Source organism: Hypomesus transpacificus, chromosome 9 (genome assembly GCF_021917145.1).
Source record: "Hypomesus transpacificus isolate Combined female chromosome 9, fHypTra1, whole genome shotgun sequence".
Classification (NCBI taxonomy): Eukaryota; Metazoa; Chordata; class Actinopteri; order Osmeriformes; family Osmeridae; genus Hypomesus; species Hypomesus transpacificus.
This window is the reverse complement of record NC_061068.1, coordinates 14,600,962-14,623,888: the sequence shown is the minus strand read 5'-3', so window position 1 is coordinate 14,623,888 and position 22,927 is coordinate 14,600,962. Positions and strand designations below refer to the sequence as shown.

At 40.8% G+C, this 22,927-nt stretch overlaps 2 protein-coding genes across 4 annotated transcripts in view; both read right to left on the bottom strand.

The window, feature by feature from the left end:
- The window catches only part of LOC124471292 (NACHT, LRR and PYD domains-containing protein 12-like), a 1,476,309-nt gene that overhangs the window by 1,280,203 nt on the left and 173,179 nt on the right, over positions 1–22,927 (bottom strand). The gene's annotated exons all lie outside the window — the stretch shown is intronic.
- LOC124471310 (zinc finger protein 271-like) lies at positions 1,002–22,567 on the bottom strand. Of its 3 annotated transcripts, none has more exons than XM_047025781.1 (12): positions 22,306–22,567; positions 18,608–18,919; positions 18,006–18,223; positions 6,148–6,352; positions 5,954–6,044; positions 5,760–5,881; positions 5,558–5,602; positions 5,289–5,336; positions 5,115–5,186; positions 4,697–4,902; positions 4,392–4,551; positions 1,002–2,450 (listed from the first exon to the last, which is right to left on the bottom strand). In XM_047025781.1, exons 1-12 carry the CDS (start codon positions 22,457–22,459, stop codon positions 2,356–2,358), a joined length of 1,728 nt encoding a protein of 575 aa, XP_046881737.1. In that variant the 5' UTR covers positions 22,460–22,567; the 3' UTR covers positions 1,002–2,355. The 3 variants fall into 3 exon arrangements, with proteins under 3 accessions (XP_046881737.1, XP_046881736.1, XP_046881735.1); XM_047025780.1 differs by lacking the exon at positions 18,006–18,223 and adding an exon at positions 15,124–15,668; XM_047025779.1 differs by lacking the exons at positions 1,002–2,450; positions 4,392–4,551; positions 4,697–4,902; ... (5 more) ...; positions 6,148–6,352; positions 18,006–18,223 and adding an exon at positions 12,744–15,668.

Sequence of the window (22,927 nt, the reverse complement as noted above, 5' to 3'; positions counted from 1 at the left end):
CATGTTTGAGCCTGAATCAGAGGAAGAATCTGATGTAGAGGAGCAACCAGTTACCCATAGATTGGAAATGACTTCAGAGTGGTAAGTTTAGTCATTTAGCATTTACTTGAATTTTCAACATGTAGCCTAACATCACCCTTTAGCTGGAATACTAGTGTAATACTCGCACTTCAGTGTCATAGCCTAAGCATAACTTTGCATTTGGTTTGGTTTTAGCATTATAAACAACATAAGTTATTAATTTGGTGTATGTAAATTTGGGGGCGTGACAAAGGTATAGACCAGAGCCAAATAAGGTATAGCCACCGAGGTACGTCAACTCGGTGCTTTGTTGGGAATCGCCCGTTTTACAGCGGCAGTTTCAAATTGTGAGATTTGCATAGGAAAGTGCTGTCAATGGACTTTGAGGTTCACTATATGTCCATTTTACCCACTGAACTGTCGTTATTCAACTATGACAAGGTAAACTCGGGTTTGCATTCTATCACCACTTTAAGCAGACATACTAAAAACACGAAGCAAAGAGAACAACGTATACCGTATTTCTTCGAATAAACGCCACAGTGTTAATTAAATAACGTTCATTTTTGGTGCAGCGTTTATTCGAGAGCGGCGTTTAATCGAGGGCGGCGTTTAATTAGTAAGAGATTTCGTGAATTGTAGCTGCAGTGCAGCCATAGACTTTGTTGCTGATGCAGCTAAAAACGCAGGTTTCATTTACAACTGCTGACCTACTTGTCATTCTTTGTTTGTCTATGAGTGGAGCAACTCCCTTTCTCATTGTTTGTTTGTTTGTTTGTTTGTTTATTCGCATTTATACAATGATTAAAACAACATGAAGATACAAAAGAAGAAGAACAAAAACATCCACCCCAGAAATGCAATAGTCAATATTAAACATTAATCAAACTAAACAAAAATTTCCAAGATAAACAAATAAAATAAGTCAACATTTTACCATAAATTATCTATATGAATTATCAGTTAATTACACGTGTGAAACAAAAGTGAAACCAAAAGAGAATTGTTGAAATTTTACCAGAAAATACAATATGAAACTAATTTTATATTATTGAACATAATACGTGAGCGATACTAAATATATTTAACAAATTGCAAAAGAAATGAGTCGAAATTATGCATAGAAGTGTTAACATGTATATCAGGTTGTCAAATATCAAAGAAAAACAGAAAACCAAAACAAGGAAAACAAACCAGGAAAACAAACAAATCAGGTGAAAGTAGTGCTTGGATGTTCTATTAAATCCATTTTTAGAAGTTTTATGAAAACTGGGAATGACAAGCAAGATTGTTTCAGTTGGTTATCAATTAGTTGTGCGTTGGTAGTACAACTGTCTCAAATACAAGTGTTCTACATTGTGTATGAATCTGAAGCAGGATTCCTAAAAGTTCATACACGTTAGCTTTCAAACAGAAAGCTGTGCAGAAAGATATGTAAATGTGTAATAAATGCTGGGGTTGAATTTAACCAATGAAATAACAGTTTTTAGATTTTATTATTTATTTGAGGGCAACATTTATTACACAACGTTCGTTTTAGTGCGGTGTTTATTCGAGGGCGGCATTTATTTGAAGAAACACGGTATGTGGTGAGTCTGAGTCATGTGTGGAACATATGTTCCATCTACAATAGGCTTATATTACTAAAAACCAAATGAAAGGAATACTAAACAGTGATAGGATTGATTTTGATTGAGTTCGCATCATGTATCTGATTCTTAATTGGACTTGTACCCCATTCTGCAAGTTTTCTGTCTCTACTGCAATGTCTTAGCTCACACGCTCATGATAGGTTGTCACAAAGTATGACAGCTAGTTGCAAGCGTACACAAGTCTCGGAGCTGATAGCCAAGCGAGCCACTGTTCTGCGCAAGACCGGACGAGCCGGAACTGGAAAGATGGCGCGGTCCGTTTCGTGCTCTCGCTTGCCTCACTGCGCCACAGCACTTTCCATAGAAATCAATGGGGATGCCATCTTCAAAGAGCAGACTTGCTGTGTCTACTGTATATAATAATCTGCTAAATGACTAAATGTAAATGTAAGTCTGTGTATTCCAGATGTACATGACTACATCATAATAGAAGCTACATTGTTCTTTTGTCTTATAAAGGTCGTTGAAACGTATTATGTGTTGTTTTTTCATCTGCTACACTAGATTATTTTAATGACGTTTAGCCGCCGTCTATAAGACATACAGTATAAAAGACTTATATCAGCCTATACAGGATATAATTTGCCTGTAGTGAGCAGTAAATAAAACACAGCATGTACACTAAATTATATATCAAATGTTTATTAAATATGGGCTCATCGTTGGAAATTGTAGGATTAGGCTATTTCCGTCCGGATGCCAATCTTAAAAAATCTCGGAGACACTTCTCAGCTTCGGCCTCAGTGGCATGCACCATGTGGTTTCTCATGGCAGCCCCTGCGAATGATAGAGGAGAGAAACAGGATTATTTGGTATGTATAACAAAGCACGTGCTTTTAGGCTACTCTGGTCATAATTCAGAGGGCGTCAAAAAGTGAGAACAGCTGGTGGACAGTCAGCAGCAGGAGACGCGCAAACTGTTCAAGAGCTTTCCAGGTTAATGTTCCTCTGACGTTTATGTAGTGAGGTCAGCCAAACCACACATAGCCAACATTTTGTCACACCTAAAGAGTCTGATGTGACCACATCAGACAAACCTAATCAGACCTCTTGACACCCTCAGTATGCTGATTACCAACCAAACGCTGATGTAAAGGAACCATAGAGTTGGGGGGATCTGCAGGTGAGGCCCTCCTGCTAGCTTTCAAGCTTTAAAGGGCCTGCTTGAGAAAACACGTCTCCAGCAACCATTTGTGCTTTCAATTTGAACAAAGAACATACCTTGATCAGAACTTTTGACGAAAGTTCTTCAGATCTCACTTTTACCACAAGACTAGAAGGTGGAGAATCATGAGAGGGATATTTGTGTAATGTTTGTTACTTTGTTTTAATGTTGTGTTTACTGAAATCTTGATTCTAATAACGACTCCTTCTTCCTGAAAGATAATCAAGACATTCTTGGTATGTACACAAAGCTAACATAATAAAACAATCATACAACTATATGTTGTAACTGTACCAAGATGTCCAGAACTATATTTGAACAATCCTATGAACCAGCCAGAGACCAGTTCTCACCTTTGGTAGGTGTGAAGGAAGAAGGGGGAATTGAGAACCCAGCTTCATCCAATCAACCTCTGACTCCAGTCAGGTCATCTTTCTAACTCTGAACTGTATAAAACTCTGATATGACAATCGGTATCTGACTCCAGCGAAACAAACCATGGCATGAACGCCATCAGGATTGGTGTTCCAAAGGACTTTGCCAAGCTTCTCCTGAGATTCAACCTTGTAGTGATTGCAACACTTTCTGGACATTTCTGCAGAAGTAACCAAACGCAATTCTAATTGCAACCTGACTGAGATCCCGCAGACCCAGTCTCATGATCCTGCAGCGCAGCCGCGCTTTGACTTTAGATTCTTCAAATGGACCTTTGACGCGAACCGCCCTCAACCTCATTGACCAATCCTGAACAAACGTAACTATGGCTAACGCTCTTTCCTCCCCGACATGGCATTGGCGTGAGCTCTGTTTATGATTCGTAAGAATGTAATAATTGACTGTACAATTTCTGGCTTTCTTTAAATTAGACCATTTCAGTCTGTTTCAATCTCCCATATCAAATTCATAATCTAACTTGTTATACTACCCATGTTTACCTTACTTGACGTGTGCGTGTTTACTAATGTTACGATTGGCTCTACACTCATTCTGAAAGATGAGACTGATTATTTATTACATATTAAACATAGGATCCCTTGACCTAAACCAATATTAGGGTGGTGCCCCTAGACTTGATTATAATTAAGTATTTCTATCTTAAACGAGTAGACCCCACTACATTTACAGTATTCTTATTTATTGTTATGTATCCTTAATTATTTCCATATAATACTTCTTGTTTTTTGACTACCCGCAATGCTGTGGGGCTATCTTGTTGTTATTATCAGTGACCTATGCACTTTGTGAAGCTCTCTCTTGGAAGTCGCTTTGGATAAAAGCGTCTGCTAAATGAATAAATGTAAATGTAAATATAACATAGTTTGTATATTAGCTGAACTATGCGCATATAGCTCATCACAGCTAGATGCTAGACTTAGCCCAATGACTTAGCCAAATACTGCTTCATTTAGCTGTCCAGCAAAGATTAAAAAAAAAACACAGGTCAGGTGTTTAGGAAGATACATTTAGGTTCTGGGAAAGCGAGTAATGGCGGCAAAGGAAATCCCCCAGAAACATAATAAGATTCTACATAGCCTACATTCTTATGTACTTACCAATAATTACTGCCGCACACCTTGAGGCTTTCAGGCCCCTCTTGTCTCCTCGGCCGCACCAGTTCAGCTGTTTAGCCAAGACATTGGCAAACACTTTTTGGGCAATTCTCCAGACAGTCTTTTTGATGGTCTGCCCTCCACTCTGGGACAGTACATTGATCTGAGAAAAAGAATGTTCCAAACAAAGCAAAAGCTTTAAAGACAGTTTAGAGTAGTTATGCCCTTAGACAAAAAGTAGCTGTAATGTTAGCTATTGTAACAATTTGTAAAAATGTATTATTTATTGAAGAATATTCAAATCTTACCATCTTCTTCCTATTTTCGGAGCTTTGGAGATGCTCCTCAAAGCTGTCAAGGGCCTCTGTGTCCATGAGGGGAATTTGGAAGCAGTCATCCTCTTGCTGTGGCTGACCTCTGTGTCTACCCTGCACCAGGCTCTCCACCATGGACGTTAGATGGCCTATCCGAATGTCCATCTCCCGGATAGCCTCTTGTAGGACTCTTTCAAAGGCTACATAAACAAGATGTGAGTATTGAAGTATTTTTTCTTCTGGTTTATATTTTGGCTCACCAGACAATTACATTATTTATAACTATAATATTTTAGGTTCAGGAAGAAGGGATGACATTTATCACAATATGATAACATTTGAATACATTTACATGGATTCACAATAATGACAACAAACATGGGACCCCACATGTTCAGTGTGTTACACTTACGTGTGCACTGTGTGGTGGGATAACGCGGCCATCCCTGCTGGGTGTTTTCCCTCGTAGAGAATTCTTTGACAACTGAAACCAAAAAACACAGTCTCTTATTCAGATAGACACATGTTTGCTGACAATACTGAGTATCCTATGATGATTGTGAGGAGGAGCATAGGTCTATCTTACCATGGGGAGTAGGTGTTTGTCCCCATATGCCTGGCTGAGGGTTATATTCTGTAGAACGGAAACAAAAGGAGCAGGAAAATGAAGAATTTAGTGTGTGATGTGGATTGTTGTTTTTTATGCATGGTTTATAGTTGTTACTCAACAAGCTTACAATGGGTGGTTTGCATATCCTCTTGAGGATTGGGATGAGTGTGTTGTACTGCTTGGAAAAATAAGTGATGGTATTATCACGCTCAGAATATGAAGATAAAGTTTAAGTAAATACTCACGGGTGTTTGATGGGGTGGCTGCCCAGTCTTGCAGTGTAGCTAAGTCTATTGGTTTTTGAAATGACAGAGAAGCATACAGAAAATGAAGAAAACATGTAAATGGTTTCTTAAATAGTGAGACTGTTTGTGTCCTAATTGCTTAAATATAGGTGCAGTCACATAAGGACACCATGTTTTCAAACAATAGTGATTTAGTTCCCACCATTTCGCTCTAGTTGTGGTGGTGAGGGGGGTGTTTGAGCACTGCTCAGCTTTTTGGGAGGGTCTAGACAGGGGGGTCTAGAGTCTCGGGCCTCCTCTTCAGAAGAGGAATAGCTTTTTCTTCTACAAGATTAAAAGACATAAAGATTACATTTCTTTAGAATAAACAAATATTTCTTTTCATTTCATACTCACTTTCTCTCTCTCTTTGCAATCTCACAATCTGACTGGATGTCAGACGTATAACAGGACTGCTTCCATCTGCATACAATGTTTTCAAAGGAATCTAAACAATAAAAAAACATTTTTGATGTGGATATTAGTGTTGCTTCAATAGCTCTGGGCACAAATACAGTTGTGTATCTCCCGTCTGTGTGTCTGATGTATACCTGTTTCATATAGGACCCTTGCTTGATGCCTTGTCCATCCTTTTTCTGGCTGTGGAACCTCAGCTTTTTTAATGCTTTTCAGGATCCTGGTCTGGTCCTGATATGGAGGCCACCACGCCAAGCCATTTGTGTACCAGGAGTTGGCAACTGGTCCAGTGTTCTTCTCCTCCACAAACTCCACAATGAGGAACATTTTGCCCCCTGCCTGCACCACCCATGGGCCAGACCAAAATTTAGATTACTGGATTTTAAAGAGGTGAAATGCATTGGGTTGTCTAAATAACAAACAAAAAAGTAAATTGTTTCCACTGTTTAAAAGAAAAGTATTTATCTTTTGTTGGTGACAGGTGAATGGAAAAGGCCTTTCTCTCAATATATTGGAGTCTACATATTTTCAGAGTTGTAGATAGTTTGCTAACGACATAGATCAGAATCAGAATTTGGTGTATTTGCCATGTAGGTTTACACAAACACAAAATGTGCTGACAATCAACATATACGGATCTTAAATTAAAAGTGAAAAAAGTACAATAGTCTATAAAATTATAAGAACCAAACAATCTAAAATTAAAACAACTTAAAATATATATAAAAATAAGAATATGAATGGGTGGCATAGTGCAATTGAGATCAAGGTGGCTTGTGCGTAGTGCAATCGTTGTCGGATGGGCTTATAATAGATTATGGTAAATGTCAGTGGGAGTCCCTGGCCGTGTTGAAGAGGCCAGTAGCAGATAGAAAGAAACTGTTCTTATGGCGTGAGGTTTTGGTTCAGATATTGAGTAGTGATGATAAGAGTGTATATTCAAAAAGGGTTTGTGCTCCTCAAATTCAGTGTACAACACAAACACAGCATTGTCCATGTTTAGAATGTTTCTGACCCTCATGACTTTTCCACATAAAAAAGCAGTTGGCCTCATCCGTCTTTAGGGTGAATTTTGGGGATTCAATTTTTTTGTGCTGTGTCGCATTTCCAAAATCTTGTGAAAGAGGTGTTTTTTTTCCAGGTGAAGTTTGGTAGATGCTGGCAGAAAAAGACCTCTCTGACAGTCTCCTTACAAATTGTCGACAGGTAAATCACAATCTGCACAATGACACCCTGCACATTGCATTTTGCACTATTGTATCGTTTGCACTATCTGTATTTTTAGGTTAGATCGTAAATTAGGGCTACTTATATTTTATATTTTATTCCCCTTAATATTAGCTTGACCCCCCTAAGTATTAGCTAGACTTTGCTCCTTTTGTATAGTTAGTACACATATTTAAGTTTCAATATTCCTATATGTTTAATGTGTGCACCTCCCTGCCAAAGTAAATTCCTTGTTTGTGCAAACATTCATGGCGAATAAAATCCTTCTGATTCTGATTCTGACAGGCCTGCCAGGTTTTCTTATCAAGCTCTTGTATTTTCCTAGAGGAATTTAATATCGAAAAGCGCTAAAGTTGTCGAGGTTGCCATGGTTCTTTACATCTTCTGCGAGGTGAATTAGGTTGTGGACATGAATGTCAGAAATGTCTGACCATAGAACTCATTAAAATTAGTCACAAAAATACACAAAATGTAATTAGCAATTTAAATATTCTCCAGCCAGATTTGCATCGCTTAAAATATAGATGCCGACAAACAATAAAAGAAAGTTTTTGTAAACTTCAGGGGTGACAATGTCTTCAGAATCAGAAATGTGTTTAATCACCAAGTAAGTGGTCACAAACAAGGAATTTACTTTGGTGGGAAGGTGCATACAATGAACATTTAGACATAATGAACAAAAGGAAAATGTAGAAAATGTACAACAAAATAAAATTTACTACTGACAGAGCTATAAGATATAATATAAAATTAAAATAATATATAATATAAAATTAAAACACTATATAATATTAAGTGACAGTGTCAGTTTGGGGCCATGTTAAAAAGGCTAGCAGTGGAAGGAAAGAAACTGTTTGTGTGGCGTGAGGTTTTGGTCCTGATGGCCCGCAGTCTTCTGCCGGAGGGGAGTAGCTGGAACAGGGAGTGGCCAGGGTGGGAGGGGTCGGCCACAATTTTCCTCGCTCTCCTCAGGGTCCTTGAGGTGTACAGGTCCACAAGGGTAGTCAGATTGCAGCCGATCACCTTCTCGGCAGTGCGGATGATACGCTGCAGTCTGCTCTTGTGCTTGGCAGTGGAAGCGGCGTACCAGATGGTGATTGAAGAGGTGAGGATGGACTCAATGATGGCTGTGTAGAAGTGCACCATCATTGTCTTTGGCAGGTTCAATTTCTTCAGCTGCCGTAGGAAGTACATCCTCTGTTGTGCTTTTTGGTGAGGGAGCTGATGTTCAGTTCCCACTTGAGGTCCTGGGAGAGGATGGTGCCCAGGAAGCGGAAGGACTCCAGTGTTGACTGGGGAATTGCACAGGGTGATGTGGTGAGTGGGGCTGTATTTTTGCTGAAGTCGACAGCTATCTCCACTGTCTTAAGATCATTGAGCTCCAAGTTGTTCTGGCTACACCAGGTCACCAGGTTGTCAGCTTCCCACCTGTAATCAGACTCGTCAGAGATGAGCCAAATGAGGGTGGTGTCGTCCGCAAACGGACGACAGAGAAAGGACGCAGCCCTGAGGAGATCCGGTGCTGATGGACTGGGAGTCAAAACTTGTGTCCCCAGCTTAACACACTGCTTCCTGTCAGACAGGAAGTCTGTGATCCACCTGCAGGTTGAGTCGGGCACGTTCAGCTGGGAGAGCTTGTCCTGAAGCATGGCGGGAATGATGGTGTTGAAGTCCACAAACAGGATCCTGGCGTAGAATGCTGGGGAGTCCAGGTGCTGTAGGGTGAAGTGGAGGACCATGTTAACAGGCTGGCACATGGCATGTCTCCAGGGAGGTGTTGAAGATGTTGGTGAACACCTCAGACAGCTGGTCAGCGCACTGATTGAGGGTGGCAGGAGAGACTGAGTCTGGCCCCGCTGCTTTGCGAGGGTTCTGTCTCTAGAACAGTCTGTTGACTTCTCTCTCCTGAATGGAGAATCATCACTGTGGTGACAGGGGAGGGGGGAGTCCACTTGTGTGCGGAGGGGTAGTTCAGGAGAGTCCAATTGTCTTTCAAATCTGCAGTAGAACTCGTTCAGGTCGTTGGCCAGGCGGGAGTCGTTAGTGGAGTGGGGGGCTCTGAGCTTGTAGTTGCTAATCTGCCTGACCCTCTCCAGACAGAAGCAGATAGGTGATGCCCACTAATTCTGCCGCTGGGAGAAGAAAAGTGGCAAAGAAAAGTGGCAAGAAAAGTGATGAAATAAATCATCAGGAGTTGATTCCCTGATGTTTAGGAGTTCATCTCTCGTTAAAGAAATCTTGGCAGAACACTGAAATAACAGACTAAACTAAACAGAGCGCACCAACCGACCGAGGCAGCCATCATCGGCACCATCTTGATTCAATAGTGCTGGACCGGTGTACAGGGGAAATTGCCTAAACTCTGTGGCTTTCCATCTGTCTCTTTCCTTTAGAGGCCTTGGTTTTCTTGCAAATTCTGATGGGATATTTTTCTGTATTTCTACCAACCTCGCCGACAGGTATGTCACTTGTGATCCAGACAACCGACACATTACCGAACCCTAACGAAGCCACAGGGGCAGAAGGCGTCTAACCACACCGAGGCATACTCAGTGCAGGTAATCCAGTGGGAATCCAGACACCATCCCCATTCCAGTCCTCTCCAGAGGTGGTGATCAGCATCTGCCTTCTCACATAAACTCTTGTCAGACGGTTTAGGTAGGTCATTTCTGGGAAATATCACTCTGTGTTCCATATATTTCCTTTCCTGGGCTGGGAAAGACATCCAAAATAAGCTGCTGGAAGATTTTAGATATCTGTAAAGATTTGTATGTCTGTGGGTTTTTTCATGAGATATTGTGTTAGTGTTCTAACTTAAAAACAAGGGGCAGAAATAAACGTCTCTACATTGTTGCTGCATCCCCCTACCTAGTGGGTGCATCCGGGGAACATACAGGGTCAAAAGTGACATGTTTACAAGTTTAGCAGAGAGTTAAACCGCCAACACAACCATTTCTGATCCACTCAGTAAGACACAGTACTGATCACCAGGACGACTGGTTGCATTATATGACGTCTCATACAATGCCACTATCTTCTGGATGAGCCTCAAAGGGGCTGACACCATACCTGGTGTCTCCTTCTCCCAGGGGGGGAGAAGAGCCAGCCAAATAGCCCACCTTTCTCAACCTCCTCTACTCCATTAAACTCTGAATTATAAAGGATTTATCCCAAAACAGACATTTAATGGATTTACGAACATCTTTAAAAAACAATACTGTTTGTGGACACTAGAAGGATTATTGGAATTTGTGTGACAATTTATGCTTTTTCTTTAAATGCTGTGTTGATGTAATTTGATGTTTTAATGTAACTTCCTTTCCTGTTATGATAAGTCAGTCAATCTTGATATAAAAATGATTGTACCATACTTACAAAACCATTTCTGAATGTTGTATTGTTATATTTTGAAGTTTAACCTGTTCTGGAGACTGTTAAATGTGCCTAAAAACGCCTAAACAGCATGTCCAAAGTAAATTGAAAGCTGTTCTTGAACCATTTGGAGTACATGCATGTAAATTGACTCTTTTGAAAGCTGACACTCTGAAGTTATGTTCCTTGTTGTCAGGACCCCTGTCAGTCCTACTGGTGTTGAGTAATTGAAGCTTGAACACAAGGAAAGTGAAAGTTTCTATTTCCGCCTGGATTTTGTTTTGAAAACAGAGGCCTGAAGAGGCCTACAGGTGGTAGGTATTAGCTGGAAGACAGAATTGGACCACAGGTTGAAGCCTTACCCAATTCAGATCAAAAGTCAAACATAATACCACAATATATTCATATTTGACACATGTTTTATAAGAGTACATCCAGGCGTTTTCTAAAAGGGCCTTTTGGAGACTCCAGAATGACCCTTCTAACCAAGGTCAAATTCTTAGGATAAAAAGGTATAATTGTTATCTCTAATGAAAGGTGGTCCTTAGAACTATCATATATAACAGCTAAATCCCTCATTAGTATTACTGAAACACGAAAACTGAAGCATGAACACATTGGAGTGATTATCTGATTTCCAGGATTGGCACACAAAGAACACAGACATATTGCGCAATCGACTTTTATTTTGAAGGCTCTACAAAACCTGGCATATGGGGTATCGCCATTTACAGCTAGCGCTAAGCTACAAGGATAACTAGCTCTTTTCAGAATCAGTCCAAGCCAGTTAGAAAAAATCGTGTAGAGGGGGCGGGGGGGGGGTGGGCGGGGGGCGGGCTGGACGCACAGACCTGGTTGGCTTTAGAGGACTGTCACCGGGGCATGGAAGCTCCTATTGGCTAAACCAAGGTGTCTATCAAAAGGTCAGAGTGTAGCGGCCATTTTAAGACTATCTCCGTGTTTCTACTTGACCCAGATCTCATGCTATGAGCTAAAGTGCGTTGAGAGACAGAATTTTTTTTTTTTACGAAGTAACAATGAAGCAACAAAATCGTGGCTATGTGTGGATATAATTCTTTGTTTGGACAACTACTCGACATGGTTTGATACTTTGGACCCTTGGGAATGTAAGCAGATGAGGTTTTGATGAGTTGTGTGCATACCTGGACATTCCTAAGTAATCGAAGGTAAGTACAACTTTTTTCTCTGGCATTGTTGAATGAACGGTCACCGGACAAAGACGTTGACGCTACTTTCTGTTGCAAGTTGAGCTTGAATTGGTTTATTTCAATGGAAGCACAAGAATCGTAGCTTTCCAACGATGTACAACATGTGTACTAGTCGAAAAAAATTATTTATGATTTTTAATGCATAATAACTGGGGGAGGAGGGGGCAGTGTTTCGGGCCCGCGGGCGGGCCCGCACGTAGAACAGGTTAAGAACATTTGAAATATTGACCTCATCTACCGACCACTTCACACCTATCTAATCTCAGGACAACGCCCAGTCAGGTTAACTGACCAATGGAAGAGTTCACCTTCAAAAAAGGATACCCCACATTTCATTTGGATTATAAAAATCCACGATGAACAATCACTCCCTGCTTTTTCATAGGAGTTAAACTGAAGTGAACGCATCATTTCTAAACTATTCCTCACATTAAGCAACATCACTGAATAAACGTGTATAATACTCGCGTATCCCTCACAACCTGATCTGCTCTACTTTCTTCGAATTCACAATTTAAGATTAGACTGATTATTATGAAGGCTATTATAAAATAAGGTTTCCTCAGTCCCTTTAAACAAAGCCTGGGGTGGTGTCCCATCAACTAAATACTTTATTATAGATTAAGTATTTCTAATCTTTACCTTAAGATGCGTGAGTTCTAAATATTTCCGACTCTTCCAACAGAGTGAGTAATTTCTACCAAACGGAAGCTAGCTAGCTTTAGTTAGCTTACGTTTCCTAGCAACCTAGCATAATACTTGTAGCAATGCTACTACCTGCTAGTGTTACTTGTTAGCCTCCTAATTGTAAATTTTGAAGCCATACTATAGTGTTTGTCATATCGTTTTTGTCTATCAGAAAGTAGTCGGTTGGAATGTTCAGAATCACACATGTGCGACGCCATGCTGTGGGGTCCGCTTTCGAACGATCACATGTGCAACGCTACTCCTTCACGGGTTGTTAAACGTGTATACCCCGCTACACAAGTCTGTAAATCAGTAATCAATACTAATGGTATATCCTTTACTGTTCTCCCTGCGTGTTTAATGTAGTTGTCCAAAGTTAGACAGGAAGTCAAACTTCATTCATTAAAGACATGCAAGTCAGGAAGTACATTTTCTAGACACTACTTTATTATTGCCTTACAGACAAGCCTGTTGATCATCAGTCGATCATTTAATAACTGTAGTCGAGGTATTGTTCATAGGAGATGCTACAAATTACAACAAAATAAAATCAAAACAAGACAAACAGGACAGAACATGAAAAAAAGGTTTTACATGGTTAACATTTATATGGTTTCTCTGATGTTTGTCCTCATATGAACAACCATAATACCCTAAAAGTAAACCGTATTGACACTGACATGGTTTCCCTCCTGTGTATACTCTGAAGCAGGAACTGGGGTCCATTTTTTCTTTCCCCGAGTATCTTTGTAGCTTATACAGCCAACATAAATAATCCTAAAACTGAATCTGATTAAACCACCAACAACTTTTAAAATTTGCAAGTAAGCCTATTTATTGGTTTGAATCATGTTTCAGGCCTGTAGCCTGTGTTTTTATTTGCTCAAAACTTAATGGAATACACTATTGTTATTTAGTCTGCTCTGCTGTAATGATGTGGCAGTCAGCGGACATGACGGAATGCCGACAAGAGCCCCTTTTGACTGGTCCGTGTCACATACGTGGCAATGGGAGACTTTGCGACTGGTCATAGGAGCAGCCCCCGCCCAATTTGCATGATTGCGGTTGTAAAGCTTTGTGAAGCCAGCTAACTCAAATACACCCCATGTATGTTGACCTTACTTTGTAGTATAGGCCTCCACCTGCCGACAAAATGACAAGTTACATTGCTGACACTGGTGAGGTCTCTCACCTGTGTGCCCTCATGTGTTTATTCAGACCACCACTTTGAGAAAAGGTTTTGCTACATTCCTGACATTTATAAGGTTTCTCTCCCGTGTGTGTCCGCATGTGTCCAACAAGATTACCTTTCTGAGCAAACCGTTTGTTACAGTGTTGACACTGAAATGGTTTCTCTCCAGTGTGTATCCTCATGTGCTCAACCAAACTACCCTGTCGACAAAATGATCTGTTACATTGTTGACACTGATGTGGTTTCCCTCCTGTGTGGGTCATCATGTGTTCAGCTAGACTACCACTTTGAGTAAAGAGTTTGCTACATTCTTTACATTGATAAGGTTTCTCTCCTGTGTGTGTCCTCATGTGCACAACCAAATGACACTTAACGCTGAATCTTTTGTTACATTCCTGACACTGATATGGTTTCTCTCCTGTGTGTGTTCTCATGTGTTGATTCAGAATACACTTCTGAGCAAACCGTTTGTTACATTCCTTACATTGATAAGGTTTCTCTTTTGTGTGTGTCCTCATATGTCCAACCAGAGCACTCTTTTGAGTAAACCGTTTGTTACAATTTTGACACTGATAAGGTTTCTCTCTTGTGTGTGTCATCATGTGCTTTAACAGACTACCAATTTGAGGAAATGGTTTGCTACATTCCTGACACTGATAAGGTTTCTCTCCTGTGTGAGTCCTCATGTGTCTACCAAGATTACCTCTCTGAGCAAACCGTTTGTTACAGTGTTGACACTGAAATGGTTTCTCTCCAGTGTGTATCCTCATGTGCTCAACCAAACTAGCTTGTCGACAAAATGATCTGTTACATTGTTGACACTGATGTGGTTTCCCTCCTGTGTGGGTCATCATGTGTTCAACTAGACTACCACTTTGGGTAAAGAGTTTGCTACATTCTTTACATTGATAAGGTTTCTCTCCTGTGTGTGTCCTCATGTGCACAACCAAATGACACTTGACGCTAAATCTTTTGTTACATTCCTGACACTGATATGGTTTCTCTCCTGTGTGTGTTCTCATGTGTTGATCCAGAATACACTTCTGAGCAAACCGTTTGTTACATTCCTTACATTGATAAGGTTTCTCTTTTGTGTGTGTCCTCATATGTCCAACCAGAGCACACTTCTGAGTAAACCGTTTGTTACAATTTTGACACTGATAAGGTTTCTCTCTTGTGTGTGTCATCATGTGTTTCAACAGACTACCAACTTGAGCAAATGGTTTGCTACATTCCTGACACTGATAAGGTTTCTCTCCTGTGTGAGTCCTCATGTGTCTAACCAGATAACTCTTCTGAGCAAACTGTTTGTTACATTGTTGACACAGATAAGATTTCTCTCCTGTGTGCATCCTCATATGAAGACCTAAAGTACATTTTTGACTAAAAGTTTTGTTACATACCTGACATTGATAAGGTTTCTCTCCTGTGTGTGTCCTCATATGAAGAACCAAAGTACCCTTTTGACTGAAGTTTTTGTTACATTCCTGACACTGATGTATTACTATTCCTCTGTGATTTCCCTGAGGCCTATTTTCCCTTGGCAGGGCCTCATTGTTTTGTGTTCCGTTCCGAAAAAACAGCACTCCTGCATGTTCCTCCTCAAAACTCTGAGCTGTAGGATGGTCTGGAGTGGAGAGGGGCTGAGAGTCACTACCTGGTTCTGGTGCTGCACAGTCTTGTCCATCAGCCTCTGCTTTGATTTGTTCCTCAGTTGTGTTGGTGGGTAGAGAGGCTCCTTCTGTCTTCTCCACTTTAACAGTTTGGTCAAGATGTGAACATTCAGAGGTGCCTTCCTGATCAGAGTCATGTTTCACACCGAGAGAAGTAAATATGGAGTCTGTAGTTTTAGACTGCAGTCCTCGAAGCTGCTCTTCCTCTTGACTGGTCCTCAGCTCCTGTTCCTCTTTAATCTGTGGGGGCTCCAGGAGAGAGAGCTGCAGCACATCTAAGGGGAAGAAGAGGCAAGACCCAAATAGATACGTTTTAACGATTGTTTTTCTTTTCTGCCACAGGTCCCAGGAGGAACCACAAGTGCAGCCTGTCATGAACACAAACCAGAGAACCCCGATGTAGTAGTGCTCCAATGTAATGGATCTGGCTTTAATCATTGAAATTTACAAATAACTTTTCCTAACCTCTATAAACTGTCCAATCATAAAAACACCAGGCTGCAAATGTGAAAGAGCCTCTAAAGTGATAAATTAGTTTTTCTTATATACGTTTATATATGTGCCCTAAAATGTCTGACCAAGACTAAACTGAATTGTATCTGACAATGTTTGTCATGAGAGGTTTTTTTTAACATTCCTGTACTGAAGTTGGAAGTCTACTGTGCACTAAGCTACAAAATAAAATGGCTGTATTTTATTTACAGACATCGACTTCTCACAGCAACAAAATCTGCAGGGTTCATTTCAGTGAAGAGTGTTTCTAAAATAACATGCAAAAGTCAAGGGTTTTTCTCAACAAATGGCAGTTAGAGTGTGATGCTGTGAATTTTTTATCCGGGACCAGAAACAGCGTATGCATGTATGTGTGTGTATGTATGTATGTATGTACGTCTTTTACTCAACCAACAGTCAAGGGAAAGTTTTCCTTAGTGACTAACTGCATACAGTGTATCCAGAAAGTATTCACAGGGCTTCTCTTTTTCCACGTTATGTTACAGCCATGTTCCTAAATGGATTGAATTAATGTTTCTCCTCAAAGTTTTACGCACAGTACCCCATTATGATAAAGTGGAAAACGTTTTATTGAAATCTTTGCAAATCTATTAACAATAAAAAACGTACAAAAATCCCATGTACATAGGTATTCACAACTTTAGCCATGACACTCAAAAAATAGTTCAGATGCATCCTGCTTTCACTGACCATTAAGGATGGGTGGTATACTGGTATGACCGCGAATTCCAGTATGGCGATGTTCCATGATATGGATTTAGCCATATCATGGATATCACAATATATCATTACATGTATTAAGTAAATTGTTTCTGTTTGGTATAAAATATAAGTCAAGTGATACAGCCTAGTGGGCTAGTGAGGGGTCAGATGGCTGAGCGGTTAGGGGGTCGAGCTATTAATCAGAAGATTGTTGGTTTGATTCTCAGCTGTGCCAAATCACGTTGTGTCCTTGGGCAGGCACTTCCCCCTACTTGCCTCGAGGAGAATGTCCCTGTACATACTGTAAGTCGCTCTGGATAAGAGCGTCTGCTAAATGACAAAATGTAAATGTAGTTCAAATTTGTATCTTTCACAAACAAAACAAAAATTCAAGCATGGACGCTGCACGCATTGTGCCAGCCAATGAAAGTCAACAAACAAGCATACCAGCTACCAGATTGCGTTTTTTTGTTAGAATTGTGAAATGTTTATTATAGGCCTACAGAGTAGAGTATTCAGCCATGTAAGAATTTGTTTTCTAGCTCAATACAAATATTGAAATGTTGTTATCTGATGAACATACTGTTGAAAGCTATATTAGCTCTTTTAATGTGGCAAAGCACTACAAATGTTGGAAAAATTCAACTCATGCGACACACCTGCCGTACCCCAACCAAATCTGAGTTCTGTAGACTAGCCAACTAGAAATTTTAAGAAAAACGAATATATATCGTGATATATACTGTTACCTTCCGTGCTTCAAAATTATACTGTGATATACATTTGAGGCCATACCGCCCAGCCCTACAGACCATCCTAGAGATATTTCTACAACTTGATGGGAGTTCACGTGTGGTAAATTCGGTTGTTGGGACATGGTTTGGAAAAGCACAAACCTGTCTATAGAAGGTCCCCCAGTTGACAGTGCATGTCAGAGCACAAACCAAGCCATGAAGTCCAAGGAATTGTCTGTAAACCTCTGACACAGGATGGTATCGAGGCACAGATCTGGGGAAGGGTACAGAAAAATGTCTGCAGCATTGAAGGTCCAAATGAGCACAGTGGCCTCCATCATCCGTAAATCGGAAAAGTTTGGAACCATCAGGGCTAGATTTGGCACCCTGGCCAAACTTGGCGATCGGAGAAGAAGGGCCTTAGTCAGGGAGATGATCAAGAACCCGATAGTTACTCTGACAGAGCTTCAGCATTGCTCTATGAAGAGAGAACCTTCCAGAAGGACAACCATCTCTGCAGCACTTACAGACCGAGACCACTCTTCAGTAAAAGGCACATGACAGCCCACCTGGAGTTTACCAAAAGACACGTGAAGGACTCTTAGACCATGAGGAAAAACATTTTCTGGTCTGATGAAACAAAGATTGTAGGAAACCACTCACCACCTGGCCACTTGGTGTGCTAGGCCTCGTGCTGTGCAGATGTTTTTCAGCGGCAGGAACTGGGAGACTAGGAAAGATGAATCCAGTAATGTACAGACAGATCCTTGAGGAAAACTTGCTCCAGAGCACTCTGGACCTTAGACTTGGAAGAAGGGTCATCTTCCAACAGGACAACGACCCTAAGCGCACAGTGACAACCTGATGGAGCTTGAGAGGTCCTGCAGAGAAGAATGGGAGAAATACCACAAAATAGGTGTGGCAAGCTTGTAGCATCTTACTCAAAAAGACTTGAGGCTTTAATTGCTGTCAAAGGTTCTTCAATTAAGTATTGAGCAAAAGCTGTGAATACTTATGTATATATTTTATTTTCTACCTGAATTTGTGCAAACCTATAAAAATACTTATCAAACATTTTTCCTTTTGTCATTATGGGGTATTGTGTGTCGAATTCTGAGGAAAAAATGAATTGAATCCATTTGGAATAAGGCTGTACCATAACAAAATATGGAAAAAGTGAAGCGCTTTGAATATTTTCTGGATGCACTGTAAACTATGTTAGCTTTCTGAGCTACAGAGAAAATTATTAAAAAGTTACAGCAGACCTATTCTGTGTAGCTTGATCTTGGGTTGAGTAACAATGTCCAACAAGCTTTGCAGTCGCATAATTTCTCCTTCGTATTCAGCAAACTTCTTTTCCACTTTGATAAAAATTTCTAAAGCTGCTGTTGTTAGTTTGTCACTGAGAAACAATTGTAATTTTGACATTCTGACGTTATAAAACTCTGACTCCTGGGTGAGTATGGAGTCTGCAGTTTCAGACTGCAGTCCTTGGAGCTGCTCTTCCTCCTGACTGGTCCACAGCACCTGTTCCTCTTTTATCTGTGGAGTCTCCGGGAAAGAGAGCTGCTGCACATCTGGGGGGGAAGAAGAGGTAAGACCCAAATTGATATGTTTTAATTATCATTTTCTTTTCTGTCATGAACACAACCCCAGGAACCCTGATGTAGTAGTGCTCCAATGTAATGGATCTGGCTTCAATCATTGAACTTTACAACTACTTTTTCCTTACTCGGTAAACTCTCCGAAATAGCTTGTCAATCCATGTTAGTAGCACTCTTGTTAACTCAGTGTTTCTGCACTAAAGACGGTGCAAACCTATCTTTGGTCCATGCTGTCAGATGAGAGATTAAGCAATATAGGTTTACTTAGTATTCCGTAAAAAGAGGGCAAAAATTGCAGATTAAATAATCTACATGAACAAACCCCCCAAACCATTTGCCTACCGTAATCCTTTACTCATTATTTTTCTAACAAACATTTCTCATATACAGTGAGGGAAAACATTTGATCCCCTGCTGATTTTGTATTGACAAAATTGACAAATACATTATCTACATTCTTAATGGTAGGTTTATTTGAACAGTGAGAGACAGCATAAAAACAACAAAAAAACTAAATTGTTATAAATTGATGTGCATTTTATGACTTGGTACTTGGTGGCAAAACCCTTGTTGGCAATCACAGAGGTCAGACATTTCTTGTACCGTATTTTACAGAAAATAAGACGCACTCTTAAAGCAAACAACGTTACCATTGCACCGGGGAGCAGACTAATGCTCACGATTGATTACTTGCCCAGACTCTATGTTGCAGCGGACAGCTTGGATACAAATCTGACTAGATAATATTCCCAATCAGGGTGAACACTCAAATTATCTAAACTACAGACATAGAATTACACATATCAAAACAGAACGCACACAACAACAGAACTCCAAACAACGCTTATTTAACTCAGCTAATGCCCTTAACTTAGTAGCTTCAGCTTGCCGCAGGGCATTCTGGGTACCAAGAGCAATGCATGAGTAGAAGCGATCTTACAGCATTGTATAACAAACTTCGGTTGTGGATAGAGCTAGTATGTCCAGAAATAAAGCCAAGTCACTCATTTAGTGGCAGAAGTCTACAAAATTATTTTAGATATAGTATAAGTTTAGCTAGCTTGCAAATCCTGAGGATAGCCTACTGTAGCAGACTTTTCTATGTGACAACGGACAAGGGTGTTTTGTCCCTCGGGAGTTGCCGTAGGCTTGATACTGAAAGCCTTATGTGAAATCAGTGAGGGTTGTTCAAATGGCGATGTCAACAAGAGCAGTGGTAAAATATAAGTTATGAAAAGAGACCACGTCCGTGTCTTATTGTCCACACGATCAGGGCTGAGGAGCATGCACCCCTATTCATTAATGGATCGGAAGTGGAGAAGGTCAGCTGCTTCAAGTTCCCCGGGGTGAACATCAGCAATGACCTCACCTGGTCTGTTCACACGGACAAGGTGGTCAAAGCGGCCCGTAAGCGCCTCTTCTTCCTGAGGAGACTGAAGAAGTTTGATATGGACTCAGTCATCCTCACTAACTTTTACAGATGCACTATAGAGAGCATTCTGACTGGTTGTATCACAGTGTGGTATGGGAGCTGCACAGACCGGGAACGCAAGGCCCTACGAAGTGTGGTCCGTTCTGCTGAGTTCATCATCGGCAGGAAGCTCCCAGCCTTACAGGACACCTACCACACACGTTGCCTAAGGAAAGCCAGCAGGATTCTAAGAGACTGTTCCCACCCATCCTTCAGTCTCTTTACCCCGTTGCCTTCTGGCAGGCGTTACCGCAGCATCCGGTTGCGCACACGCAGACTGGACAACAGTTTCTACCCAAGGGTCATCAGGCTTCTCAATGGACACTGATATGGACATTTTTACTGCACACTAGTCACTTATACACTGTCACTTTCAGCTACTGGTTGCTCTTTCAGTAACGTTGCACTACTGTACCTCACTGTACCTCGCCACCAGGCTCCTGTTTGGTCATTGACATAGTCACATAAACATTGCACTGTACTCCACTTAGGTTAGAATAGGTTATAGGGTTGAAACAGGTTTTTTGTGCATTAGGGTTAGTATAGCGTACTATTTATTGTTATCTGTAATTTAGGAAGTTTTAGTGTTAGGGTTAGTCTAGTCGTTTATTTATTGCTATCTGTATATTGAGGAAGTTCACTTATCTAAGCTCAGCATAGATGTAAATTTGTTCTGTGTACTTGTATGTTATGTTATGCCAGGTGCTTGCGTTGTCTTGTCTTAAGAATTTCAGTGCCCAGTCTAACCTTGTGTTGTTCTGTGCACCTGACAAATAAAAGACTTGAACTTGAACAAATCATTGTTCATCATCGTTTAATGCATTAGGCTAAATGTTGTAGCCTATGTAGTTAATTTTCTATCAATGCTGAACATGAAAATGAGAATATCCGTGGTAAATCATCGTTTTCCTGTTGGGTCAGTGTTACAGGAAGGTCTGGTTAAGCACCAAGTCACGCTAAGCCTGACAGTTAGCCTCCCCCGGACCAGACTAGTTTCGCAGCCTAAGTTCGACCTACGTTGTGCTAGCTTTATGGAACCGAATGAACTACAAATGAGTCTGACTAACTGACATAAGTCTGGCTTATTCGGTAAACTCGCTTTATGGAACAGGCCTCTGGTCTCAGTTCCCAGACAGATACAGACTGTTGTTAAAAGAAGAGGGGATGCTACACAGTGGTTAACATTACTCTCAATTAACTTTGAGACGTGTTGCTGCCATCAAATTGTAAATGTCATCAGTTTAAGCATGTTATATGTTCTATTGTGAATAACACAATGGGTCTATGAGATTTGTTTGTAAATCATTGTATTCTGATTCTATTTTTATTTTACACAACGTCCTAGGTTTTTGGGAATTGGGGTTGTATTTCACATGGCTCTTCTTAGTACCAGTGTATAGGTTCAAAGGCATGCGCTTTAAATGCAGATAACTTGTGCGCAGAGTAGCCTAGGTTACTCAAAATCAACAGCTACAGAATTTCAGCTGTCCTGAAAACGGACTTCTACTACCAAAACCTAATTTACATGGATGTATCAACATCAATGTAAATGTTCTCGCCATCAAATCCTTTTTTAAGACAGGAACAATTACTATGTTTAAGTCGTTTTAATGACTGTTTAAGTCAATGAAATAAATTATTCTAGTCTAGAATTATTTGGCGGCTAGTTGTAAAAACTGATGCTTTCTGTCCAGTGTCCACCCTACCCTACTAGTAATGTCCCACCTCCACCATATCGTTTGCGGGTGCTTGCACCTCTGCACCAAGGTAGAGTCGCAGCCTTACACCGTTTGCTGGTTCATAGTGTGAAATTGGGCAACATGTATTGCACTCCTCACTGACAATAACAACAAATTAACATTAAAATCATTTATATTGAATATAAAACCTGTAAAGTGTAGATTAATCTCCGGTTTAACGTCCAATCGCGCGCCGTCGTCCTTGCACTCGGAAAATGTGTTTTCAACGGCTCCGAAAATCTGTAAAGCTTCAATTGATAGTCGCTCTTTGATAAATTCTCTGAACACCTCTAGTTCTGCCATTGTTAAACTGATTTTTTTGTGCCACTCCCGCCTCCAGCAGGTCGATTTTTGTAGATATAATCTACTACAATATTTTCATCCTAGTCTACAACACGGAAGTACACCCGGAAGACTGAGTGTAGTTTCAAAATAAAAGTGCACAAAACATTAGACGTGTTCGATTTAATAGGTGCGTTCGACTTCATGCAGCGCCGGTGTCGCCTGCAGCCGCCTGCAGCCCGGCTGACTTGAAGCAGCCAATGGCATTCTCAGCTTCAAGGCAGCCGACTGCAGCCGACTGTCGGCGCCGCCGGCGCTGCATGAAGTCGAACGCACCTAATGAAACGCCAGTGTTGTATCACCCAATGCATGACTTTCTGGATTGGCACCCCCTCGCGGGAGCGCGCGCGATTCAAAGAGTGAAGGATTTCGTCTTGATATCGCAACTAAACGAAGGGGAGACAGAAGTCTCACATTATAGCTTCTTTG

Excerpts from the sequence above, each read along its gene's own strand:
- LOC124471310 (XM_047025779.1), bottom strand. The coding sequence starts at position 22,459 with ATGGCAGAACTAGAGGTGTTCAGAGAATTTATCAAAGAGCGACTATCA. Across the intron at positions 18,920-22,305 it reads GATTAATCTACACTTTACAG|ATGTGCAGCAGCTCTCTTTC; the intron begins GTTTTATATTCA and ends CTTCCCCCCCAG. Across the intron at positions 15,669-18,607 it reads GATCAAGCTACACAGAATAG|ATGTGCTGCAGCTCTCTCTC; the intron begins GTCTGCTGTAAC and ends TCTTCCCCTTAG.